At 39.6% G+C, this 27,771-nt stretch overlaps 5 protein-coding genes across 5 annotated transcripts; 3 read left to right on the top strand and 2 right to left on the bottom strand.

The window, feature by feature from the left end:
• Positions 2,244–5,553, top strand: LOC18789573 (cysteine proteinase RD21A). The gene is made up of 5 exons (XM_007222823.2): positions 2,244–2,837; positions 3,911–4,146; positions 4,243–4,383; positions 4,561–5,013; positions 5,104–5,553. Exons 1-5 carry the CDS (start codon positions 2,342–2,344, stop codon positions 5,194–5,196), a joined length of 1,419 nt encoding a protein of 472 aa, XP_007222885.1. The 5' UTR covers positions 2,244–2,341; the 3' UTR covers positions 5,197–5,553.
• LOC18792434 lies at positions 7,775–9,839 on the bottom strand. The gene is made up of 7 exons (XM_007223060.2): positions 9,569–9,839; positions 9,406–9,459; positions 9,189–9,320; positions 8,987–9,095; positions 8,857–8,898; positions 8,703–8,759; positions 7,775–8,624 (listed from the first exon to the last, which is right to left on the bottom strand). The coding sequence occupies exons 1-7, from the start codon at positions 9,709–9,711 to the stop codon at positions 8,019–8,021; spliced, it is 1,143 nt and encodes a 380-aa protein (XP_007223122.1). The 5' UTR covers positions 9,712–9,839; the 3' UTR covers positions 7,775–8,018.
• Positions 12,041–15,923, top strand: LOC18792147 (mannose-P-dolichol utilization defect 1 protein homolog 2). Its single transcript, XM_007226021.2, has 8 exons — positions 12,041–12,350; positions 12,949–13,102; positions 13,450–13,522; positions 13,641–13,707; positions 13,847–13,906; positions 14,641–14,701; positions 14,792–14,833; positions 15,413–15,923. The coding sequence occupies exons 1-8, from the start codon at positions 12,204–12,206 to the stop codon at positions 15,520–15,522; spliced, it is 714 nt and encodes a 237-aa protein (XP_007226083.1). The 5' UTR covers positions 12,041–12,203; the 3' UTR covers positions 15,523–15,923.
• LOC18792870 (F-box protein At1g47056) lies at positions 16,598–18,614 on the bottom strand. Its single transcript, XM_020565050.1, has one exon. The coding sequence runs from the start codon at positions 18,385–18,387 to the stop codon at positions 16,786–16,788; it is 1,602 nt and encodes a 533-aa protein (XP_020420639.1). The 5' UTR covers positions 18,388–18,614; the 3' UTR covers positions 16,598–16,785.
• Positions 22,420–25,778, top strand: LOC18793673 (protein DCL, chloroplastic). Its single transcript, XM_007226461.2, has 3 exons — positions 22,420–23,082; positions 23,178–23,292; positions 25,381–25,778. Exons 1-3 carry the CDS (start codon positions 22,742–22,744, stop codon positions 25,549–25,551), a joined length of 627 nt encoding a protein of 208 aa, XP_007226523.2. The 5' UTR covers positions 22,420–22,741; the 3' UTR covers positions 25,552–25,778.

The raw sequence follows: 27,771 nt of genomic DNA, 5'->3' as shown, positions 1-27,771 counted from the left end.
AATGCGTTAAAATTTTATAAGAACCAATTTGAAAATAATAAGTGGCTAGTTTTGAAATTTTCACTTCAAATAGACTCTATAAAGGTTTTGTATATAGCGACATACTAAAATTGGTTTATTAGTAAAATCCTCATTAATTAATTAAACCTTTAGTTGTGGCATTTGAAACCAATTAAGGTAGCGCGACCTCTTTTTAATTAAGGTGCTACGAATATCATGGGTCCCAAACCATTGGAGTGAAAAACAAGTGATTGGACCAATCAACTTATATAATCCAATCCAAACTAATATTTAGTAATGGACAAGCAGCTAGAGGAGAGACGAGACGAAAAGTGCCCCACTCTCCCAGTAGTCGAAATATTCAAAGTGCTTTTGTGGATGGAGATCACAGCTTCAAACGCACTTTCATGTATGATGTGCCCTCCTCCTCTTCAGAGACCCAATCCACACAAACGCCTGCAAGGTAAAGGAGCAGTGAGATTGAGATGGAATATGGGCAGCGGCGGATGGTTGTGCATTATAGCGGAGAGAAGTGGTGAGCTCACATTCATCTCTGGAAATTCTACTGCATGGGCCTCTGGGCCCACTACTGTCCTCCACAACTGCTTCGGAATTTGAAAATTTCTATGATGAAGAAGTTATGTTGAAGATTTCATAAATCTAATTGTTTAACAATTATATTGAGAAGTTTATGAATCCGTATTAAAGACCCCCTCGTTATAATCTCTCAATACAGCCTCCTTATGGAGGACTTTGTTTACTATACAGTTACACGATGGGACAAGCGAGATTGAGTTTGATTTATTTAGGCAATTGAGAGCAGAGTTATGTTGCATTTGTCGAACGAATCTTTATGTTTCTTAATTTGTCACGTCTCATTTTGTAATCATAAATAAAGTAAACATAATTTGATCTGATCAAAGATAATCGCACACGCAAACTGTATCTCTACAATGAATCTAACGCCCTTATTCCCTTTATTACTTTCCTAAAATAATTCATAGTAATTGCTTTTTGTTTTTTTCATTTATATTAATTGTTAAGAATATGTGAACCAAACAAACATAATTTGTTTTCCTTTTCATTTTCTGGGTCTAAAAGTTGTCAGATTCATTCCATATATTCTTGTCTTCGTCAAGCAAGGCTCCTACAGTGCCCACTTGAGCCACTTACGTGTCGTGCGTGGGTATTGTCTTTGTATTGATTGATTTGGACCGTCGCAAATGGCCCACACAGACACAGCAGCAATTAACCTCTTTGTATTTTCTCAATTAATATAGCTGACCCTCTAAATCATCACATCACATTAATTCTTTTTTTTATTTGATTTTTTTAATGGGATGTAGGATCGTAATTAATAAGAGTTTGAAGATGGGCAAATTCCTTTTGGGTGCATGCATTACATGCGTCACATATTATATTAATATTCCAAAATCAAATCATTATTTTCCACAATCATAGTTTTCAATTTTGTTTGCCCAACCCTAATGCTTTAATTTTTATTTTATTTTATTTTCCCAAAACAGCACAGCTATCTAAACACCGAGGTCCGAACCCACCAAGTGACATGTCATCCAAGATAATAGAACCAAGCCAGGCTGGACCATCATCAAAATAACAGACCCCTAAATTAAAGAAAAATTTAAAGAATAAAAAGTTGATAAAAATGAGTTTAATGAATAAAAAAATAATCCTATTAAAAATTTGAAAAAGGAAATAAAAAACTACAAGCGACGTGACCCAATGCCGAGCTGATAATGAAAGGGAAGGAAAAAATTGGCGCAAGCGACATGAAAAGTCTCTCCGATCTTTGGGGTAGGTCCACCGCAATTACAACTGGACAAATGGATCAGTCTCTTTCCGACAGTCTCCAACTCATACGACGCTATAATACGAAACAACGCACCAAACCAAACTCTGTCTACGTGGCAATCCCACGACCTTTTAGTAACTCTTCTCTTTTACCACGGTCATCCCCCTCAGTCAAAGGTATAAAAAAAAGTTGTTTTTAACCGCGGTCAAAATCATATCTCATCTACATCGGCTCCCTCGGCTCACAGCGATTGGCAGTGGGTTTGCAACTGGGCTCCATCTGCAGCCTATCATATCTCATCCAAATGGGCCCCACACTCCTTGTTGTTTTCGTCACATCCACTTTCTTTTTGTGTACAGTGTATTTCCTTTTTTCAGATGAGCAATATCAAATTATAACTACTTGTATTTTTTGTATTTATGTAATTTTTCCCTTTATAAACACCCCACCACATCGCCACTTTCTCGTACACATTCACTTCCTTCACTCTGTTTCTCAGCAAACAAACACAGAGAGCACAGCAAAAAGATGGGACCGTACAGATCCTCGTCGACCATGGCGGTCGTCCTCTTCGCGATCTTCACCCTGTCGTCGGCTCTGGACATGTCGATCATCTCCTACGACGACAAAAACGTCGTCGGAGAGTCGAAGTCGAGCTGGAGGACTGACGAGGAGGTGATGTCAATATACGAAGGGTGGCTGGCCAAGCACGGCAAAGCCTACAACGGATTGGGGGAGAAGGAGAGACGGTTCCAGATCTTCAAGGACAACCTCAGGTACATCGACGACCACAACGCTAAGAACCTCAGCTACAAGCTCGGTCTGAACCGGTTCGCCGATCTGTCCAACGACGAGTACCGGTCCACTTTCCTGGGCACCAAGACCCGCGCTCAGAAGAGGAGGCTCTCCAACCGGAACACCAAGAGCGACCGGTACGCGCCACGTGTCGGCGACTCGTTGCCCGACTCCGTTGATTGGAGGAAGGAGGGCGTAGTCAACCCCATCAAAGACCAAGGGAGCTGCGGTAAGTTTCAACTTTCCCACTCTGTTTTTTATTTTTTATTACTTCTAGTATTTATTTAATTTTCCAATGCTTGTTAGTATTTTTCGTTATAAAGTCATAGTCTAAATTAATCTAATTTACGGGAAGGAAAATTAGAACTTGTATGTTAAGATGTAGGCTCCTTGTTATGGCCAATTCGCTTAATTTACGTCTACCTAATTTTCATGAGTTGATAATTAATCATTGACGTTTGGTGATGTTGCGTGGTCATTTTCCCTTGAGACTTTTTGGGCTTGCTTGGTGATAGAGCAAAGGTATGTGATTAGGGAGTAGTTGACTTTGATAATCTGATTGGTTGTTTGCTTAATCAAAGGGTTTTGGCTTAAAAATCATGTTTTGGTTAGTTCTATACATATGACCAGCAATCAGAAAAATAAACGCAATAGCTAAATGATAATGAGCAATATCAGTCAGTCATAAACTTTGCATTTGTGGATGAAATCCCCTTAGAAGGATTAGAATGGCAGTTCCTGCTCCTTGGGAGGTACCAAATAAATGACTACTTGAATCAGGGTTTTGAGCATAAAGATTGACCTGTAAAAAGTGGATTCAATTATACCGCGAATAATAATTGGTGATGAGGCTGACAGCTGAGCCGTAGGCTTTCAGCTTGAACTTGAGAACATGCGGATCATGCAGTTACCAGGACTTCCAGGAGTTTTGGCCCGTGGGGTTACTAAATCTCTGAATAACTGTGACTATAGGATCTAATTCGAATATTGCTTACTGTATATTTCGGAATCTGACGGAGGAATCTTGTTGCCTATGGCTGTTCCTGAGCTTTTTGCTGAGAGCTAATTACGCCGTGTGCCCACAGGGACCTCGCAATGCTCACGCTTGTGGGCCCCTGGCTTTTATTAATAGCGACCCACATAGGTCTAAAGCCCAACACCAAAGGCGTAAACAAAAATAGATAACAGATATTCCTCCTAGATATTCTATTTGCTGATTTAATGTGAGCTTAATTTAATGATTTAATGTTAGCTTAATTTATGTCATTAAGTTAATCATTGAGTATTATTTTTATGTTAAAGGGAGTTGCTGGGCATTCGCTACAATCTCTTCAGTGGAAGGGATCAACAAGCTAGTGACCGGAGATCTCCTCTCACTATCTGAGCAGGAGCTGGTTGACTGTGACAAAACATACAATGAAGGATGCAATGGAGGTCTTATGGATTATGCCTTCGAGTTCATCATCAGCAATGGTGGAATTGACAGTGAAGAGGATTATCCTTACAAAGGATATGATGCCACCTGTGACACCTACAGGGTTGGTTTTGTTTTTGTAATTCAATGTTTTAAACAAAAACAGAACGGATGGCTGAAATTTTTGAGCTATATTCTCATACTTTTGTTGTCTTTGCAGAAAAATGCCAAGGTGGTTTCCATTGATGATTATGAAGATGTTCCTGCATACGATGAGAAAGCATTGAAAAAGGCTGTTGCCAATCAGCCAATTGCTGTTGCCATTGAAGGAGGTGGCAGGGATTTCCAGTTATATAATTCTGTAAGTTTTCTTCCCTTTGCATCAATTGGGTTAGCCTATCATTTATCCTGTTAATTATTAACTTACAGACTTTCTTGTCATCGAAGAATGATTAATGTTCTCTTACCAAACTTATGCTGTCTGACAATACGAACGCGAGTGAACTAATTTGTTTCTTTGCTTCAAATGCTATTTCAGGGTGTATTTACGGGACGGTGTGGAACATCATTGGACCATGGTGTTACAGTTGTGGGATATGGAACAGACAAAGGAGTTGATTACTGGATAGTGAGAAATTCATGGGGTGGCAGCTGGGGAGAGGAAGGCTACATCAGGATGGAGCGTAACCTGGGCAACACCGCACATGGAATATGTGGAATTGCAATGGAGGCTTCTTATCCAGTCAAGAGTGGCCTGAACCCCCCGAACCCTGGTCCATCTCCTCCGTCTCCGGTACAGCCCCCGTCAGTTTGTGATAATTACTACTCCTGTCCTGAGAGCAACACCTGCTGCTGTATTTATGAGTATGCAAACTACTGCTTTGCTTGGGGATGTTGTCCACTTGAGGGCGCCACATGCTGTGATGACCATTATAGTTGCTGCCCAAGTGACTACCCAGTCTGCAATCTCAATGCAGGAACCTGTCAACTGGTAAGACACCCTAAAATTTTATATGCTCACATTGTTAGATAGGTTTTAACAAGTTTTTGCTTACATTGTATTCCTTTCTGCTTGCAACAGAGCAAGGACAATCCACTGGGAGTGAAGGCATTGAAGCGCATGCCCGCTAAACCTCACTGGGCAATTGGTGGTGGCAAGAGGAGCAGTTCTTAAGCTTAACATTCAGTGCTTTTATGAAGTGGTAACAAAAGCTAGGAAGGAAGAAAAATCAGGGCACCTTGATATTCTTCTTCTTCGTTTATCATACTTGCTCACTCTCTCATATCCAACATTTAGATTCCAAGAAATGGATAGTTTGTCTGTTATGGAGTATTTCATATGCTGATTTGTATGTATATAGCGCTCTATTTATGTCATGCATTTGAGTTATAGACACAGATTGTTGTCAATTACCAATATGTTCTGTAAATTCAGTCATGAATTTGGCATTCGCCTTTATGAAGTGCTTCATTCTGATCCTACTTATTGTACTTCGCTTAATAATGGAACATGATCTTTCATTTGGCCAAATTGTGTTTACACCCTTCAAATATCAAATCGCTTGAATTGCAACTAAATCTTCTCTTAACTCTGAATTCTTGACTCAACGTGAGGATAGAAAGACACAAGAGTTCTGTATTTATTTGAGGCACCATATGAATTACAAATAAACGTCATGCATCACTGATGGTAATTTTGTCTTCGGATCGTCACGTGGATTTACAATGTGGTAAGGTGTAATGTTGAAGTACTCCAACTTAGGATTGAAACATCTGGACTTGTTCCGGCTGAACTCAGAGACAGCGTTGAGGGGACACCGTTAGAATTTCTGTTTTGCCTCTTTCTTTGTGGATCTTCGAGGTCTCTATTGGTGGTGGAGGTGAAGCATGCCATTCTAAAAGTACCATCCTCTTCTTCCTCTAACTATAGAAGAGGGTTTTTGCAAATGGCTCTCATGTTTTTGCAAATGCCTTAAGGACTTACAGCTTGAAAGTGTTGAAGGGGTACAAAATATCACCATTGAAAGTTCTTCTTTGGAATCATGTGACTCGCGTATGGGATTTCTTTTTTTTTTTTATGAAGAAAAAGGGGGGAAACCCCAAGATACCAACACAACAATTAACTAGTAATAATCAGAGGAACCTTAACAGCTCCCAATGAATCATTAAGCAACAGATATCCAAGCTAGGCAGGACTCTCCTCAAGATAGCAACAGCCCAAATCTAGATTGTGACTCCAAGTAGCCAACTCACCAGCTACATCATTCCTCTCTCTCTATAGATATGTTGAAGCTTGATCCTTCGAAACAAATTCATAAGCCTTTTATAGCCACTGACCAGCCCAGCATTAGGATGACAAGCATTCAAAACCTTACTCTAAATAAGAAGCACAGCAGTCTCTGAATCCATCTCAATGACAATATCATCTACTTTTTTCTCAACAGCCAAATTCAACCCAAAAAACAGACCCCACAACTCGCTGCAAGCACTTCTCCTTGGCCTATATTGACAGCAAAGCCACCAATCCATTGACCCAAATGATCTCTCAGGACCCCTTCAGCACCAATGGCACCGTGTATCGGGAATTTGCTTTGCAGTATACGCATGGTTAAATCTCTTGTTCGGATGAAGGGATCACAAATGTGAAGTGACTCTATCTTTGGCCAAAGATTGATATTTTGCGGTTGGTATTCAGAATATGTTGTACATACATACGGATTAACCATAAAGTGAAGGTTGGCCAGACAATTTTTATGCCAAATTATGGTATTCATTTTGTAAAATTTTTGCATTGACTCGATTGTTCACTATCTTTTCCAGGCATATGGTTTTATGCCAATTTATGGCATTCATTCTGTCAATATTCATATCAGCACACGTTTAAATCATCTTTATGGAATTGATGTTTCCTTTCGAATTTTGATTTCATTCAACCAGAATTCTTCTGTTAATTGAAGCCAACACCATGGCTTGAGGGGCAGTTCAATATTTAAGTTTGGTTCGTATATTTGTGAATGCATGAGTGGGGAGTAGACCTCGCTTCCTAGTTGTACAGTTGCATTGTTTAATAAACCCACTTGCCTCATTTGTGGAAAAGAAGCCATTCACTTTTTGTTTGGTGAGGAATTTCATCGACATAAATGGATTGGTATTGAAGGTTGCCAACTAAAATGGGTCCAACCCTGTTAAGACTTAAGACTGATGTGGGAATTTCCAACCGACAAGTTGCATAGGCACATAACCTGCATGTCCTATCTCATAGGACACCAGAATCATTTGTCTAGATGACATGTCGAATGGGTCAAAAGCACATGGGAGGTGCTTCTCTCAATAAGTGATTCTGGAGTATTAACAAAAGTCACAACTTATAATTAGTACCATACTCACTCAAAAAGATGAAGAAAAAAAATCTGTAAGATTGGGGTTTGGGACCATCCATTTTGCCGGGAGGTAGATACCATAAGTCTCATGAAAAATCATCTTTGATCTCCAACCCAACAATCTCTTGCCAGTTATCATCAATTTGGTTCTGGGGACCATTGAACATAATGCAAGACCACTCCCCAAAGAGATAGGGATAGGCCACAATAGTCTTACCCCACCCTGCTTCTATCCATCCTATCCCAAAACCCTCAATCAGTGCAGATGGAGCATCATATATAATCAGCAGCAACTAGCTTTAAGGTAGGTAGTTAAGCTTGGACTTGAACCATAATTATGTTTTGATTTGTATGTATCTCTGTAATCATATATTGTCTGAATCCCATATGATTGAAACCAAATTAGGAGACACTTAGAAATGTTCTCATGTTACAGACATTATTGCGTGAAAAGACTAATTACAAATATTGTTTTTTGAACAAGAGCCCATTTGAGCACAATTAAGCAGATTGAGCTGCAATTTACCTACACAGCCACAAGCAACAAAACCATCCTCATGACCATAAAAATACATTGTGGACTTGTAGGTTTATAATTAATCAAGATTTAGAGCACCTACGTCTTTCCCTTTCTTACAGGTCCAAATCCTAAGTCTACCCCTCCTCCATTTTCCAAACCCAGATTAGGGTTCATGGAGCTGTGCTTTTCTTCTTGAGCTACATCTAAATGACAGGATGACTCTATTTTCATAATGCCACCACTAGCCTTCAGTGTTTGATCTGCACAACTGCCGTTGTTGTTGCTGATGTTGTTGTTCATAAGCATAGCTGTGTCAGGAGCTTCAGCAGCATTATAGGATGGGAAATTGACTGAAGGTAGCTTTGAGAGAAGAGCTCCAAGGCTGCATGAAATGGAGGGTGGAAGAGGTGGAATTGGCCAATGGGGTGATCCTGCTAGCCCATTTTGTGGATTATTCCAGCCAAGATTTATTTGGGATTCATCAGCCATTTCATTGAACAACCTTTTAACCCCGGTCAATTGGCGTTTGCCATAGACTGATAAAGCTGTTTCTTGACCTCCAATCATCTGGTTATTTGGTTTGAGGATGTAGGGATGTTGGATCGGTAGGTATGGTCTTTGCATGGCAAAAACACCTGGTATGCTCTGGAGGTGGCTGATTTTCCTCTGTATGGTGATTACCAGATTGAGATCTTCCAATATCTGAAAAATCCCATTAGTCAACAATTCAGACTTCGCTGAAAGTTTAAAAGAAAAATGAAAGGAAACGGAGACACACACCTTGTCAAATGAGCCAAGTTGAATTATGCCTTCTCTAACAGAAATGAGTGCAATGGTCTGCAAAAATTCAGAAAAAGAAAAGGACTAGGTCAGCTATTAAGAGCTGATGATTTGTGTTAGCTACTTCAGTTTCAAATATTTTGAAAGTAACAACCTGTATGCCTGATTTGAATTGAAACTCCCATGCCCTTGGTTGCTGCATGTAAGAATGGATAAGGGAAAATAAGGAAAATTTTATCCTTGCATTTACTTTGTAAGAAGAATACTGTAGTGAATTTGCTTACCGGTTCAGTGGTTACATTCCAAGAGGAAATGAAGCTGGGGTCACCCTCATTTGGTGTATCTCTGAACACCCATTTATGACTATTATCTGCTGCTACTTTCCCCACTAATCTGTAGGCAATATAATGCAAATTAACCATCCTGGTCACTAACCTGTGTCTAAATTATTTCTTGCCAACAAAATATTAGAGGGTCAATTCTTACCCTTCTCCATAATTATAGACCTCATGGGACATTTTGAAGAAGATATCAGCTCCAAACCTCCCCCTTATGTAACCACTTTCTGCTTGCTCGCATTCATAGAAATTACAGAACCCATCTTCCCAAACAAGAATCCTGAAACCAAAATTCACTTAAAACTCAAAAATCATCAGAATGAGAAACATGGTGTTTTCTCACAATTCTTTGTTAATTACTTTACCAGTTCCTTTTGTTTCCTTTGGAGCGATCAAGAGCACTTCCTCCATAATCCCACCTGCAATGCAACAATAAAAGCAATGTGACTTACTGTAACATAAGCTTTTCATGAGAGTAGAATGAAACATGAGCTCTGCTGGTTCTGTTTTTATAGTAAAATTTCTCACTTTGGAGGAGGGTAGTTCCGAGGCAAGATCCTCCAGAAGACAGCATAAACCCACTTGGAAGAATTAGAAGAATCAGAACCTGAACAGAGGCTCCTCAGCGTGTGCTGCAAGAGACAATTAAGCATAGGAAGTCCACTTTCCATTGTCACACGCACACAAATACTCACAGAGAGACAGAGAGAGAGGTTTTTAGAGTTAAGCAAGCACACTCTACTCTTACTCTTGTTTCCATCACAATTAAAAAGGGAAAGAGCAAACTAGAGATGGGAACAAACAACCAATGTCCACGCGCAGACATGGAGTGTTGGGACTTAGGAGAGTAAGCCTCCAACCAAACCAACTGTTCAGTGGCCCTTTGAGTTGGTTTCATGGTGGGGCCTGGATATTTACTATACAGAAAGGAAGAATTATTGACTTCAATAAACCCTATCAGGTACAAAATACCAAAATATCAAATTGTCACAGAAAGTTTTAATCAAATTCCCATCTTGACTCTAAGCTAAATTATACAAAACCCAAACTAGTGTAGGCTAATTAGGAATGCTCAGCTACAATCCTTGGTTTTGTCCTAAAAACTCATCATAATGTCTTGAGCTTGAGCAGCTAACTTTACTTTAATGGTTTGTCTATTTTCTTGCAGTGGTCCTTCAAATCCTAACTGGTTTCCACTTCCATCGCTATAAATTGCACCAAACTTTGTCCTTACAATGGTCCCTCATCTGCAACTGTGATGGATGTTTAATCAACATATAGGGTTAGCTAGATCAAAGTGTACACTGAGACTCTGTTTACTAGCTCTTGCTGCTTCTGTTGTCATGAACAGCAACAAGTAACTGCAAAAACATGTGCTTATCAAATCCATTTTGAGTCCACCTTAAGCTCAATATATAGCAACAATTGCTAGGGTTTATGACTCATCCAGTTGGCTAAACATGATCATGAAGAGAAGCAGTATAATAATTGGAAATTGATATTTTCATAATGTATGTGTCATCATCACCATCTTTGTATGTGATCCGGACCACCTGTCAACTTGGCAGCATAAAGCTTGTAGGCTTGGGTTGTATTTTCATGAAGGAACACGCAAGAGGGTGAGCATTGATCACCATAGCTGCACCAATAGAACCTTTAATTGCCTCTGCCACAGTATACTATTTATCAATGTTCTTAAGTACGGCAACATCATTGATCAAAAAACCATTTAATTACAAAACTGACAGAAAACAACTAAGCAAATGGAAGGTGATTGTTTGTAACAAAATAGCCAACAGCATAATTACTAGCAAAATAAACTTTCAACCTTCATTATCCCAGAATTTCCCTGCAAACCCTACTTTTGAACAGTCCACACCACACACATTTGTGACTTGCCAATTCACCGACCCACCCACCAGAGAAAAGGATGAACCAAATGCATCATCTTCAACAAACAATGAGTCCAACAGAAAATGCTCTAATAACAATCAAAATGGTTTATAGGAAAACTTTCAAAAAAGATAGAAGCATTCATTACAAATGTTATAGATCTCTAGGTAATTATAACTTCAAGATAGAAATTATTATATTGTGCAATAAAGATAAATGATGATCCACCAATGATGCTTTTATAATTAAAGAAACTTTGTTGGTCTCTACTTTATGCTAATGTGATCAGGACTGCAGACCACAAGTATGAAAATACCAAACGAAATCGATTCACATCAATAAAATGACCTTGTGATTTGTTGTTTAGTCCATCGTCTCACTTACACAGCAGAAAAAATGATGCTAGTTGAAGCTAAGCCCAAGCTCAAGTTAGTGTTTTATGTTAGCCCAAGCCCAGTTACACAAACCTCTGCTGCTTCTGGCTTTTGGTATTATAAAACACCAGCCAGGCAAAATGACAATAAACAAAGATACTTGACTTGACATGCAATGCACTCTCGAGCATTCAGTGTAACATATTCGGATTGCGATTTTCTTGAATTTGCATGTCACTAGTGTAAAAATTATGAAAATTATTTTATAGTAGGTGAAGTGTTCTTTTGTAAAGTAAACTCATAATGTCAGGTAATGAGCTTATTAATGAATAATATGATATAAGTTCGTTGAGTTAGTTCAAATGATAACAAAAAAGTGAGGTAATGAATTTAGATTTTATATCAAATACATGGTTCCAAGCTTCCAAACTTCGATAAAAAGAAGAAAAAAAATGTTATTCTAATATATAGTTTTATGAAATTATGTTGAGAGATTCTCCAATAAATATTTTATGTTAAGGATTGATTACATATTTCCAATCTAAAGCGTTAGATTGCATATTAAATCTTCTAACACATCTAATAAAGACAATTCAGCAACCGATATTAGAAATATATAACAAATTTTTAACTTAAATACTTATTAGAGAATTCCACAAATTATGTTTAATTATATGAACGAATTATTATTTTAAATTAAATGAAAGTAATTATCAGAGGAGATTGAAACAAATCACAATGTGCCGGTTGGCGCGTACGCGCGTCGGTAATAACACTGAAGTCACACAAAAGAGAAGGCCTTTGGTTGGTTGGTTTAAGTATCTGTGGTTACGAACAAGTCCCACAGACAAATACAAAGGTCGAGTCTTGGGGGAGTAGGATCCATTGCGACAGAGATGAAGGTCCTTGGAATCGATTTCAGCTGTGCGTTGGGGGCTCTTGCCAACGGTCACTTTCCTGAGAAGGATTGCTTGCTGCCCCTTATTTCAAAGCTCCTCGGCTATGCCATCGTCGCCGCTTCCACCACTGTCAAGCTCCCTCAGGCACGTTTCTTTCTTCTTCTTTTGCTTTCTTTGTGTCAGTGTTTATTTGTTAAAGCAATCATCTTTCTGTTTTCATTTTGTAATCTTTGTTGAAATTAATTGTTTCTATAAGAACAGAAGGTGACTCATGACAGATCTCTAACATGGGTGCCGTCGATTTTGTTTAGTTATTGTTTGAATTCTCGAGGCTGCTGGCTTGCATGATGGAAATTTTAGTACAGGGTTTGAAATTGTTACATTCAGAACTAAACCCAGAATTCATTTGGCCAGGAAAGAATCCAGATACTTATGGTCAATGAATTGTGCGTGTCCAAAGCTTGCAGTTTTAGGACTCCCTTTTTGAAGGGCCCCAGTTTAAACTTGAAAACTGATAGTTTAAAACCTGCATATGATATGTCCTTCAAATTTTATAGATAGCAAGTTGTGGGCATCAATCTCGTTGGAAGGAAGAGAATCTTCCTCTTTGACTTTGAAGTGATTAACGAATTGTAATACTTAGCTAACGCCATGAAACAAGTTGCACCATGTAATTGTATAATCGTTTTTATTTTAGTTTGACATTGTACATGATATGATGCTTTTGTTCTTTTGTTTGCAGATAATGAAAATTTTGCAACATGGAAGTGTGAGAGGTCTTAGTATTGTGGCTTTTGAGCTTGAAGTAGTTGGGTACACCATTGCTCTGGCCTATTGTCTTCATAAAGGGCTTCCATTCTCAGCTTATGGGGAATTGGCCTTTCTTCTGATCCAAGGTATGTCAAGGGTTCTTGTACTTTTCTGTCAATCTAACATATTCTAGGGAAATGCTTCTTAGGGATGTGAGGGTGGAAGTAGTGGTACAAAAGCATTATTTTGGCGGAGAGTGAGTTAGTTTTTCCAGATTAGCCTTATGTGATTGACCCATCTTAGGAATTTAATTTTTGGGGTGAATACTTGTGGTTTATTGATTATAGTAAGTATCATGGATTTTACACAAAGAGCTGTAAACTCTTGGTAAATTTGTTGATCCTGTTGCATGCAATTTCATAGCATTAGGAAGAGCGAATTATGGCAATCACAAAGGCTCTAACACAGTTCCTCTTATGCTTGTCTTTTACAGCTATAATATTAGTTGCCATTATCTACTATTACTCCCAACCTGTGGGTATGAAAACGTGGATCAGGGCGTTACTGTATCCTTCTTGCTTGAGAATCAGTTCAGTCTTGGCATTCTATTTTTTTCCTCCTAATCTTCATTCTGTATAATTGAGAAATGCGGTCAACTTCCTCCTTAATATGATGGTTTTCCAGATACTGTGCACTAGCACCAACCATATTAGCTGGTCAAATCGATCCTATTCTCTTTGAAGCTCTATATGTAAGTAGCCCTTCCTTGTCTTGTATTGTGTTTTTGTTTGTAGCCTAGCTAATTTACGTACTCGCAAATTCGATGTTAATTTTTCTGATCTGTAGTTCATTATCCATAGCTTTACTAATGTGGAAACAATCTTTTACAGGCATCCCAGCATGCAATTTTTCTATGTGCTAAGATCCCACAGATATGGGCGAACTTTTCTGTAAGTTTAAATATGAAGGGCCTGTTTTGTTTTTAAATTGGGTGTTCTATTTTACTTTCAACTGTGTCTTACTTTTTGAATTGGATGGATAATTTTACATAATGAATATGCATTAGAGCGAGTCTGGAAGTCCCAGACAAAAGTACTATGGTGGACACTCTTTTGGCTTTTCCTTATGGTTCTTGCTCATCTACTTGAGGGTTATCATGTATCTTTGAGTTGTACTATTGAAGCCAAAAACATTTGGGAGAACCCTTGGATTGTGATACAAAACTCAGATTTAAAACCAATCGATATGAACACAAGCAGAGAATCAAAATTCTTTCCTTTATGCCTGCATATATGTTGTCTATTGATGACAATATAAATGCAGCCCTAGTGAGGCACCAGGTTCAGATAATCTTATACATTAGTTGGGTCTTCTTGTTGCTGTGTCTCTAACTCACTCCAGCCATCACCCATCCTCTGAACGTTGACCATTTTGCCTAAATAAATATGTAAATTTTGTGCTTCGTGGAGTTCAATTTAAATAGGTTCTCTAGTTCTCTTCTCTTTATAAAGGTGAGGATTTTGGTATAGTTTGAGTGTCTCCGAAAGAGGTAATTCTGAGCTTAGATTATCTCTGGCATGGCAACCAATTCGTTTAATCTCCTGCTTATCAATCTTTAGCTACTTTGAGTATTCACACCTGTTTTAGCTACTTTTCCGATACTGATTAATTGTTTCTTATGCAGAATAAAAGTACAGGGGAGCTCAGCTTCTTAACCAATTTCATGAATTTTGGAGGTTCTATGGGTAAGTTAAACATGTTAAAAGGGCTGTAGGCTGTAGAGTATAAATTATGTATTTTGGCAGACTCATGAATTTATCAACTTCCTTTTGCAGTGAGAGTTTTTACCAGCATCCAAGAAGCAGCACCAAAAAGCGGTATCCTTGTTTCTTGGACTTAAGTTGCACTTTTATTTGATATGGCTATCATGCATGTAGGTTTTGAGAAGGTTATGGCTGTAAGTGGCCCATTTTCAAATTGGTAACTTTATCGTTCCTAAATGCTTTGTAGAGTAAAGCTATACTTGTTTTGGTAGTCTGAATCTGTGTAGAAGTGGCAAGTTCTTAGGTTCACCCCTAGTGATACAGAACTTACTTCTTGCTGTTGAGTTTCTTTTCTTTTTCCCTAAAATGACTACCAAGATCAGTTCCCAGAGGCCAACGGGGTCTAGGCCAGTGGAAAAGGGCCTTGACTTGCAGACCAGAGGTCTCGGGTTCAAATCCTCACGGCATCATAGTTGTGTGTGTGTGAGAAATCCATCTCCCTTATAGTTTAGACTATCGCTTATACAAAAAATAAAAATAAAGATTCAGTTCCCAGAGAAAATAATTATTTTCTATTGTGTGCATCACTCGAAAAAGAACAGGCTAAAATAAGAACAATGGTGTTGGTATTCCTTTCTTCATATGTATACATATATATATTCGTTCATTTGCTTCTCCTTAATTCTTTCTTAGTTTTGCTGGGCTCTGTAATTGGCATTGCAACAAATGCTACCCTTCTGAGTCAGATAATTATATACCAAAAGCCGAAGCCACGTGCTGAGAAGGAGAAGAAAACTGAGTAGAAGAATGCCTCCCGCGATACTGGTAGATTTGCTTCAGTTAAAGATACCAACAGTTCCAGCAACGAATGTTCAAGGAAAGGATTTAATCATCCTTACATTATCGTTCAAACTTAGCTTAACAATGTTTCTACAGGTGTTGGTCATTAACACATAGAAAGGAGACAACATTATTCATCTATCCGAGTAGTCTTTTTCTATTATTTTTCTTTGCTAAACAGTGAGATAAACGGGAAATTATGGCAGATAATCCTTTACTTTTCTTTTTTTGTTCTTTTTCGAAAGTGAACATGTAGTTCAACCCCTTTTATCATTGTTACTTTAATCTTTGCTCGTTTGTATGTGATTACTTTAGACCAGATTGCTTTTCAATTTATGTTGCTCTAATGACGGTTGTGTTGAAATGAGGCCTTATGTAAAGATCAAGGAGCTTCTAGCTAATCCTTCTTTTGTTGGTTCCAAGGATTTTTCTAGCTTATCTTTGCTCAATCGTGGACGATAAAAAGGAATTTGCCATCATTTGGGTGACTCGAGTGTTCAATCGCCCAAGAGCAATGTGAAGATCTCTCTCTTACTCTTAGGTCATGTTTGGTGACTAGAATTGAATTAGATTAGGGGGTGGGATTGCACTGCATGGAATTGAAAATGATTAGTAGTCTTCATTGGAACTAGTAGCCCGAATGGGTGGGAGTTGTGGGATTATATATCCCACCCATTTTGTAGAATAAGTAATCCTACAAAAAATATGCACATAATGAGATTATGGTGAGATCAAGCTCAATCCAATCCTACTACTTTAGCCTACCCACCGAATGACTGAGGCCTTAGCTATGAATACATTCCTAGGTTTAGTTTGTATTAGTGGCCTTGCACTCACAAAAGCAACCTCGTCGCACCTCCCAAGTAAACTACCCCATATGAACAATCGACCCTGGCTTTTGCTTGAGCTCCCAAACACACACAGATATAAATGCATGCAGATAAGTTTGATGATGCACAGGGATATTGTGCACGTTCAAAAATGGAAATGGTGTTAAAAGGGGGAAGTTTCAACAACGAAGAGATGCAAAAACAAACGAAAAAACAAAAGGAGGAGGAAGAAAGATTGGATTGACAAAAGACAATAAACAGCACACAGCATCAAATTAAGTACATAAGAAAGTCAGAATCCAAATAATACAGGAAAAAAGAAGAAAAAAAAACAATGAGCAATGAGCAATGGACACGGCTCCAGGAAGCTTGTTCTGTGTATAGTTCAATAGAACACTAACTATTATTCCGACTTGACCACCTTCTCAGGGCGCAAACCACAAAATTCCTCCCAGTCAATAGTCCCAATCTCGACTTAAACGAGGTCGTCGACCGCCCCGTACTGCTCGATGACGCAATACCCAGAAACACCGGTTGGATGGCCAACGCCGCCGGCAATTCGACGGCGTTATTATCGTTGGCCCCACCGTCACTGGCACTGTTGTCTTGGATTGTTTCCCCTGTATCTAAATTCACAGCCAACGCAGGCCTGCTTGCCCTCAACCAATCGGCACCCTCCGCTGTCACTCCTCTGCATTTCTTGAGCTTCACTTTCACCATATTAGGGCACCCACTGGCCAACGCTTTGAGGCCGATGTCCGAAACCGGGCAGCTCTTGATGCAAAGTTTCTTCAAAGCTACGCATTTCGCCGCAATGCACGAAATCTCGACATCGCCGACGGTGTCGCTTCCGCACAATGCCAGTCTCTCTAGGTTTGGGCAATTCGAAGCTAGAGTCTCCAAGCTCACTCTCGTTGGATTGACACCGATGAGCACCAATTCCTGAAGGTTAGGGCAGCTCATGGCCACCGCGACCAAACCTTCGTCTCCGACTCGGTTGGCCTTCCAGCCATCAATGTGAAGCTTCCGTAGAAGCTTACAGCGTTGGGCGACCGAGACCAAACCTACATTTGTGCACTCAGGGGTCTTGACCAGGTGTAGAATCTCCAGATCCAAACAATTGGAGATGGCAGCGAGGCCTACGTCACTGACCTGAAGCTTTTCTAGATGGATCTCAACCATGGAGGTGACTCGCTCTGCTATCACCTGGAGAAGCTTGTCCCAATCGCCAGAGCACCTGAAAAGCTTCAGAGTCCTCAGATTCTTCGCGCCCATTATGAGAGGACCGAAGCACTGTCCATTGTAGAGCTCTTTGAGGCAAATCGTTTTGAGCGACGAGGCAGCTACGCCGGGCCCGATCGGCTCGGCTGCGGCTCCGTCCGTGATGCCGCGAAGCCGCTTCACCGATAACTCTTCCAGAGCCGAGCAATTGTCAAGCACTGCGTTCATTCCTTTAGCTCCGAACGTGCACGACCCGCACGACAGCTTCTTCAAGGCCTTGCAATTTTTGGCGAACGACGACATGCCGGCATCGGTCAACTCGCGGCACGCGCGGAGCTTTAGGCGCGTGAGGTTACGGCAGCGCAGAGATATGAGGGCGAGCGCTTCGTCGCCGATGCTAACAACTTTGCGGTCACATTTGAGAGCGAGTTTGGTGACGGCGTCGAAGCGAGAGAATAGGGAAGGGATAAAAGGGAGGAGATCTGATTTGGCGTCGAGGGAGAGACGGTGACGGCTCTGTCCCTCGATCCTCAACCACCGAAGGCAGACCAGAGAGCATTGTTTCCGATCGCGGGAGCCGAGGGACTGAAATATACAAGCCAAGCACTCGTCCGGAAGATCGGAGATGAAGTCATAGGCCGCGTTGACGATCTCAGAAGATTCGTCCTCGGCCTCCATGGGGCAGATCGCAGCCGTTGATTTGGGCTTGGAGCGATTGCTGTCGCGGTTGCTTTCACGGCGACTTGGGATTGCGGCCGCCGAAGCTGACTGGCCCATCCACGACCAATCGGGAATCAACGGTCGAGCTTTGCCACCTGGGCGTGGTTAATCGTAAATAGCACCGCAGAGGAGCGCTTCTGAGCCACTGGCAACCTCTCTGGAAATATTTGAGGGGCGGACTTGAAATCGGATTGCATTTGGCATTTTCTGTCGAACTTTTCTTTTCTATTTTTTCCTTGGTTGTTTGGCAAATGGAATAGTCATATTTCCACTTGGGAGATAAAAATCAAAAGCGGGCGCTTTCATGTGATTATTGTGGACTCTTTCTTATTGCTTGTCCAGTTGTGGGACCCGCGACCCTGATTTTAAATTTCTACCTGTTTATGATTGGTCGCGTCGGAGTCGTATAAATGGAAATGGTCAATTAAAAATTTGAAAATTTTGAAGTTATTACGCAAAATAAAACCAACCAAATATTTAAAATTAGTAGTGGATAGCGACAATTCAGGTGTGTCGTCTTTTACAAGTGTTAAATGGATTTCAGGTGGATCAACGCCAAACTGTTTACTGAAAATAAAAAGATCCACGGCGTGCAATTTCCAAAACCAGTACAATCCTAGTGACTGGAGAGGGCTACTCCTCTTCACAATCATGCTATGATTATAGTAAGATTAAATCATAATCTTCTTTTAAAAAATAATGTACAATCCTAGCAACATTTTATTTATTTATTTATTTATTTATTTGAAAGCGATTTTTGTATTTAATACCAATTATGTTTTCTTTTTTTCTTTTTTCTTTTTTTAAAAACTTTTAAAATACAACATAGGATTTTAAACATTTTTAATTTACAGCCATTCACCTTTCAGAACTCATATAAAGATACTCTACATGAATGGTTATAGTTTTCTTCTTCCTGACAATATTTCTTATTCCATGATATGAAGAGTCACGTGATTTCCACCAACACGTGCTAATAAGTAATAGTATTTAACGTACAAGATTGACTAATAAAGAGGGGATGATGTGTTTTATATGTACATGTCCACCTCCGTCTAGCACGAGTTCTTTTGGGAGCTCACTGGCTTCGGAGTTATGAGAATTTCGAAGTTAAGCGAGTTGGGACTAGAGCAATTCCAAGATGGATGATCCACTGGGAAGTTGCTCGTGAGTTCCCAGAAACAAAACCTTGAAGGCAGAGAGGGGGGCCAAGATGTTACATAGTATACAGAAATGTGAGTGATTTTGGATAGATCAATAATCATTTTCATGAATAATAAAGTGATTTCAAGCGAGTTTAGAGATAAAAAAAAAAAGTGAAAGGCACTTCTCTTATGCTCTCCTCCTTCTAAAATCACTCTCGAACAATCTCTAATACGCATGTATGATATGAATAAATTCGTAATGGTAAAAATTATTCTTAATCACTAAAGGTGACAAAAAAAGGTATGTACACCTTTTAAAAGCACAATTGATTTGACAATATTCGCATCCATTAATAAGTTTGACACATAAAATAAAATATCCATGCTTCTAATCCGCAAACCAATTGGACCTAAGTGCCTTTTTTTTTTTTTTTTTTTGGGGGGGGGGGGGGGAGGGAAGGAGAGGGGGCGTGTGTGTTGTGCACATGTAGAGTAGATATCATTTTGTTAATTTACTTTTATATGAACAATGCTTGGCTCTTCATACACACCCAATGTAACAACCCAATACTTAATTAATTTTTAATTACTATTTTATTCAAGGAAATGACTAGAATACCCCCAGAATATTTTACTAGGATTAAAGTTGACTTTTTGATCAGGGAGGAATTTGAGAATTTCAGTTGTACCGTTGAGTAGAGAACTCCGAGATGAGTCCGTAGACACGTAGTGGGCTTAAATTCGAGTTGTAACGAGAGAGATACAGTTAAGTTACGGTAAGGGGCAAAATGGTAATTTGCCAGATCAGATTTTTAAAAACCCCTCTCTCCTCTGTGCGACACACACACACACACACACACACACACTCTCTCTCTCTCTCTCTCTCCCGACTCCGTCACTCTCTCTTCGATTCTCTTAGCACGGGCCACGGTAAAGGCCGACACTGGGCACAATCGAACCTGCTCAACGCCCCAGTCACGACCCACCAATTTTCCTGATCGGAAAACATGAATCTTGGCGGCGGTTTTGACTGGTTTGGGCCGATTTCTTCCTGCAGTCGTGCCGCTCCGATCGTTAGCCAATTGCAGTGAATCAGGTATGGTTTCTCCTCTTTTTTCCACGATCTAGCTACATGTTGGATAGGATTGGAACGATTCTTTGTTTAGAGTATCGATTTTAAAACCTAGGTTTTAAATTTTGGGGTGAAATTCCAGTCACTTTCTGTCCGAATTGGACGTTGCCGTAGTTGAATAAGTTGCTCCACTCGTCGAGTAGTAGCTATAGCCGGAAGGGTGGCCCTCGATTTTGAAGTTGTCCGGTCACCGATATCGCTTAGGGCACCCACGCGATGCCAGTGCGTGTGGCGGTGCATGGGCACTGTAGCAGAGATACATTGTGTTCCAATGTGATCTCCAAGTTGTCATGAGCACGTAGATGTGCTCGGATTTCAATTCGGATGTCGTTTGGCTATCAAATAGGTTACGACTATTGTGCGTTATCTGGGTTCATTATGCTCGGCCTGTTGGATCGAGTCCAAATTAAGATATGTTGACCCAGGTAATTTCAGGATCGTATAGGATTTGACGGATCGTAAAGTGGAGTCTCGGATACTCTAGAAACTCCAACCCTAGAGTTGGGTTTATAGTAAACAAGTTCGGATCGAAAGGAGTTATCCAAATCCTATGACGGGATGAATAGATAGGTTGCGGCCCGGATAGAAGCGGTATTTCGGAGGCCTGCGAAGGTTGCAGCTCGCCCTGCGAGGATAGATAGTTAGTTATAAGTTGCGGCTTGGATAGAAGCGGTATTTCGGAGGCCTGCGAAGGTTGCAGCTCGCCCTGCGAGGATAGATAGTTAGTTATAAGTTGCGGCTTGGATAGAAGCGGTATCTTCGAGGCCTTCGAGGATTGCGGCCCGGCCTGGAGGAGGGTATTGACAGTGTTAATGAAGTTGACAGATCAAGATTAGAGGTACGCCTAGGTGGAGAGAATTTCAGTTCTAAGACATTCTTAAACTAAGATAATGGAGTTCAGTGTATATCATACTTATATTCAGTGTGTGACTAATATGAGTAGAGGAAAGAATTACGTGTGGCTTGATCCCTCAGTAAAGGTACGTAGGCAGCTTAAGGTTACAAGGTGCAGCCACGAGTGGAGTCTTTGAGGTTGTTAGTGTATTATTGATATTCTCGAAGCTGAGATGAACTTTATTAGCATAACAATTTGCTTGAATTGTTGAGGCCTGAGGCCAGAATAATACAACGATATTATATTTGTTTTTCCTGGATATAATTCAGTACTTGCTGGCCGTTTTGTGTATATGTATGTATATTTATGCTTGTTTTACAGGTGGAAAACTTTTTGGGAAATATCCATTTTATAGGGGAGACTCTGCCAAATTTTCAGTAGAAGTCGAGTTTGGAATTTTTTTGAATTGGGTTTAGAAGGGCTTTTTGGTCATTTGTGCCCGGCACTTAGCAGGTGTCGAACACACACAGGGTTGGGTTCGGCCCAGATTCTAAAGTGAAATTTGGGTCGAGTCCCTTCACCCAATTTCATCATTTGTGAGGAGGCAACAAGGTTATCCTCAAAATTGTCCCTTATTTTTAAAACTTCAAATTCACATGATATTTTTGCGTGCTCCAAATCCATCACAATGGCCCATGTATTTTTAGTTCATGTTCTTTTTTGAATTACAGCTACTGGGGAAGGGCTACTTTTCTTGAGATTCGAACGGATGACCAAGGGGGGAAGGTGGAGGGACCTCACCACTTAAGTAAACCCCTCGGTCTTTAGTTCATGTTCTTAGGTTTACACAAAGTGTAGATTTTTATAATGAGGGTCCTCTAAAGTCCTTAGATGAGACTTATCTTTTAACCGTTGAATTAAATTGATTAGCTGTTGGATTAAATTGATTAGTTTGATCAAACGATTAAGAGATAGGGCATCATTTAAGGGACTTAGAATGACTCAACACAAAGCTACAAAAGGCATTCGGCTAAGACAAAAGAAACATAAAATTTTAAAAATTGATGGTTCCCATCATAAATTCCATGGGCCTTACTCTCAACTCCACGAGCAATTGGGCCTTCCTCATGGGTCTGCAAATTTTTTGTTGAGAGAAAAAAAAAAAAAAAAAAACAACCGAAACAAATACCAGAATTCCGAAAAAGTCCACCGCCATCAGTCACTAGTCACCGAGTCATTGACAGGCTAGTCTAGTCACTACCACGATCCACGATACACTGCCGCCACTCAAACGATGAGATGACGACGAGAATGGGCACTCTCAACCCTACGCTGCTCAGAAGCATTTCGTTCCTCTGCGTGCGGGTCCAGCACCGGCGTCTGGGCCTTGGGCTGGTGGGCCCGAGTGGTAGGGCGTGGTGCAGCGGCGCGAGCGAGTCGACTCGGGCGGCGGGGCCGGAGGGTGTATTATCCTCTGCGGACAAGTCTACGCTGAGAGGAGTGCTGAGCGTCAAGGAGGCGCCAAAGTACCCGAGGTGGGACGACCCTGACTACTGTAAATGGAAGGATAAGGAAGGGGAGATTCTGAACGACATCGAGCCCCTCATTTTGCTCGCCAAGGAGATTCTTCATTCTGACAGGTATGCTACGAGCTTAGGTCCAGACTCAGTTTCAATGTAAACCTTGTTGGAAGCTATGGTGGTAGGTTTTTAGTGGTTTTTGGTGGTGTTTGCAGGTATATGGATGGTGAGCGCCTTTCAGCTGAAGATGAAAAGGTTGTGGTGGAAAGGCTTCTTGCTCATCATCCGCATTCTGAGGATAAAATTGGCTGTGGAATTGATTCTATCATGGTGAGTTTCTATACCTCATAATCACAGTGATAGATTCTTTGTTGGAGTTGGACTATCATAATAATTCAAATGGGGATTGTTTCTTAAATATGATTTTTAAATTTGTACATGATGTTTATACCTTAAACAGTACAAGATACTGGCAAAAAAAGAAAAGAAGCTTAATTAGTATAATATTAATTAGTTTCCGTTTTTTCTTTTTACTGAATATGACCATTCATTTTTTTCGAAAATATCAATATGTTTGCTAAGGATGGTTTGGAAGCCACCACTGGTTTTTGTGAACATCTATGCATGCCCCCTTTTTGTTTTCAGCCTCTGATTAATTAGGTGTAGTATTAATGCTGACCGCCGAACCAATTTTTGTGTCGGTTAAAAGATTTAACATGAAATTGGTGTCACTAATCTATGGAAAATGAACGTCTCTTTTAAAATTTTAGTCAGGTACTAAATTATTTGTGGTGGTATCAAGGATGGTTTGAAAGCCGCATTGCTGTGAGTCACCTCACCAATCACCACTAGTGTGTGTATGCAAGTCTTGAAGTAGGATAGTTTAAGGAAGCTAGTCTGATGATGCTTTTGTGATGGTCTTTGGGTTAGGGAAATATGGGTTTGAAGGGTTGAAACCAAAGGTTTGTGTATTAGTTTTGAGGTATTCATATGGATTCTTGAAGGCTAAAACTTGCAGACGTTTGGAAGAGATGCTTTCTGCAATCTGGCAGCAGGTAGTTTGAAAAGTCTTGGTTGTTTTGATGGGTTGATGGAGGCCTAATGATTGTGGGAGCAATGTGGGATTAGAGAGGAGAGTAACTGACTTGGGTAGGCAAATAGGTTAAAGCAGCTAGCAAGTTTGTGTTCAAGTGAACATGTGAAGGTAATGGTGTGTAGGAGCAGGATCAATAATCAGGGTCAGAGACAGAGGTACAGGGAGGGAACCTAGGGAAGCATGTCTTCCATAAACCAAACACTTTTTTTTAATTAATCAAACTCTTACATAGGTATACATCGACTCCAACATAGGATTTCACTTGTGCTCCTAATTACAGCTCCGGTAATTCTATTCACAGCAATCCTCCTAACCTTTATGGCCGAAAAGAAATTATAGTATCACCCATTTTACCCTTATTGATTTATTTTATTTTATTTTTCTTTCTTTATTTCTTCTTTCCTTGTTCCCTTTCTCTTCTCTTCCTGTCACCTCTTCCCCTTCCTCCTTTCCCTATCCTCTTCCTCCCCTCCTCCACTGATAACCACGGTGCACACGACGCCAGAATTTTATAAGCAGTCAAGCCTTATTACTTGCAAATTGACTTTTATAAGCAGTTAACCCGTATGACATAGCTAAAACTGAATTACATGCAAATAGGTTTTTTTTTTTATAAAGAAGATATATGCGAATAGCGCTGCACAAACAAACACAGCTAAGAAGTTTTAAGAAAATTTCAACAGTTTTGTCAATAGAAAAGCATTTGTCTAACCCAGAAGTTCTTTACATCCCCTGTGTAAGTGGGATCATTCATGTCGTGCAATAGATGTAGTGGGCTACGCGCATTTGCGATTTTTTAGCCAGTAACGTTTTTGAGAGCCGCATGTCTTAACCAATATAACAACAGTGAGGGACTCGAGATCTACTGGTAACTCATCCTTGACTATTGGGCCTTACTTTCCATTGTTTTTTGTTATTCATTCCTTTTCAACACAATTAAATGGTTTTGGACACTGATGAATGAACTATTATTAATGTTAGTCTCATTGTTTCTTTGGCTACCTTTTGCTTATGAGTTTGGTCCTGAAATGGGTAGTATGTTGAAAAGTAGAAATCCTTCTTTCTATGACTATTTCCATGAAATGAAACACACTCTCTCCCCTTCAGTCTGATTCTGATTTGTCATTTAATTTGAATAGAACTGAAAATGATTATTGGTTGGCATCGAGTTTTCAAGTTCTAATTGTTATCAGTAATATGTTATTAGCTAAGTCAGCTCACTTGGTTTTATCCTTTCCATTTCTTATCAACCTCTGTATTATGTGTACTGTTGTGTTTGCCTAGGATAATTAACCAATTCTGTCTAACTTCTCTTGCTGAAGGTTGATCGACATCCCCAATTTAGACACTCAAGGTGCCTATTTGTCATAAGAACTGATGGTATATGGATCGACTTCTCCTACCAGAAGTGTCTTCGAGCATATATCCGAGATAAGTACCCATCCCATGCAGAAAGATTCATTCGAGAACATTTTAAACGTGGTAGTGGCTAAATGCGCATCACTTGTAATGCTTGTATTGAAGTTTAATTTGGCTTTGGTAATTAGAGATCAGCATGATATGAAATTCGAATTTTTCTAGGGAAGGGGTACTATGACCCACATATAGCCTAGATCCACAAAATGTCAATGTAGTAGATAATCCTTGACTGACACTCAAATGTATCTTTAAGAATGAGGACGAAGAAAATGATTGGAGTGAACTTTGTTGACTTGCATTTCCTTTTGTGCGGCCTTGAACATATTTTCCAATTTATATGACATGTAAGGTTTTTTTGTCTGTCCTAGGAACTAACTGCCTTTGAGAATTTTATAGGATTGTTGAACTACTTAGCTCAATACCTACAGGTCCTCGAAGGTCATTAGACAACAACCTGGCTCTCTCTCATTGTTTAGAAACTTTGTCATGCATTGTAGCTTCAATTAAAGAATTTAGATGGAGGAAATTACATAGTTCCTTATGTCTGCGATTCAGAAGTTGGGCGAATTCATTCCATCAGTCTAAGATGTTCAATCTTATGATCTTGTAGCTTTTTGGCTGAGCTTCAAAGGAGATCATAACATTGCAATTGTGAGAAAAACTGATGATTGAATTTTGTGTTTGTGTTTGGTAATAGTTGGATGCTGAATGGGTCTGGAATTCCATGGACCACACAAGAGGACTGGTTCAAATCAGTTTAGTTAGAAGTCTGATTATTTGAAATTATTTACCTAAGTGGTCCCATTCTTTGACTGACTACTAGATATTGAGTAGTTGAAACTGGTAGTATGAGTCAAAAGAGTCAAGCTCAGATCAGATGGGCACGCTGTGTAAGCTGGTACTTAGCTTTTTACAAGTCAAAACAGGGCAAGTGTACAACTGTTTTGTGTCTGCAGAAATGTGGTTAGTATTGAAGACAAAACATCATTTCTTCTTGGAAAATTCTAGACTAGCCAGACCCAGAATCAAATTAAAAACTTATGCTTCAATATATTCTCTAAAGTCTAAACATATGGGAAAAAGATAATTATTTTAATTAAATACTTTTAGTATGAAGATAACTTTTGCAGAGTGAAGTTTTGGATGAAATAGAACTTACACCATTCACAAATAAGTCATTGCTAGACCAGTCGGGTAATTGCAAATTATATAAATTATCCGAAATGTCAGAACACACATGATGCAATATAAACAAGAATTTGTGTGAACAAACGTATAAAACAAGAAGGCATGAATCTAGTCGTTAGAGAAAATGACCAGGTAATTGTGTAAATTTATAAAACATTTTTACCCATTTATTCGATGGTACTATTGGTATAATGATCTTGTGGATATTCGCTTGTTTTGGTAAAGTTGTTTAATGCTTTGTGGTCTAAAACTGGTAGAATATTCTCAACTTTAAAGTTTCCCCACCCATGAGCTTTACTTTGCATTAATTTTTGAACAACAGAAAGATGGTAAAAACCAGTTGTTTCCCCCCTCTTTTATTGCTTTGTACTATTCAATTACAAAAGAGTGAATAACAGCAAATAAAGCTCGAAATCTTCTCTGCCATGCTATAAATAAAAAAACTGTGTGTATCTTTATGCTTGTAAAGAAGCAATTCCATAAGGGAAAGGGGAGGGTATGTTTCTGTAGAAGCATGTTGTATTATTGTTGGTTTGTGATTGTCCCTTGCTGCAGGTGGGTAGATAAATTATCAAGTTTCATGACAGTAAATAGGTGCTGCGCATTAATTAGGGATTGAACCACTCTTTCTCTGCCGATTACTTGTTTAGCATAACAATCTCTGCATATGGCCTAGCGGGTTAAAGGGTGCTGAAAAAGACTCACTGTAGAAGCTATTGGGGAACCAATAATGGGAAAATACTTGAGTCTCTTTATGCGTGTTTTTCTCACAAACAAATTACAGTTTCACACGTATGCAAACTTTGACTGCATATGTTGGTTAGGCTAGTTGGTCGGTAAATTAAATTAGTTTAGAGTAATGACTGTTTACCTGTAATGATTCTTATTATTTAATGCATGCATGGTGTGTGAAGATTGAGAAAAGGTAAATTAGAGAAAAGTGGCTGATCTTAGCCTCTTGAGTAATCACAAGTCAACTCTCGTCTATCATCATCTCAGTAGTTACAATCAATAAGAGTAACTTGTGTAGGGTGGTGCCATAATTATGAGACAAACATTATGATTAGGTTGGGACACTATTCTGGGTGGGCCCCTCCTCTACATGG

Source organism: Prunus persica, chromosome G1 (genome assembly GCF_000346465.2).
Source record: "Prunus persica cultivar Lovell chromosome G1, Prunus_persica_NCBIv2, whole genome shotgun sequence".
Lineage (NCBI taxonomy): Eukaryota > Viridiplantae > Streptophyta > Magnoliopsida > Rosales > Rosaceae > Prunus > Prunus persica.
Note: the sequence above shows the minus strand (reverse complement) of the source record. Positions and strands in the feature narration are given on the sequence as shown.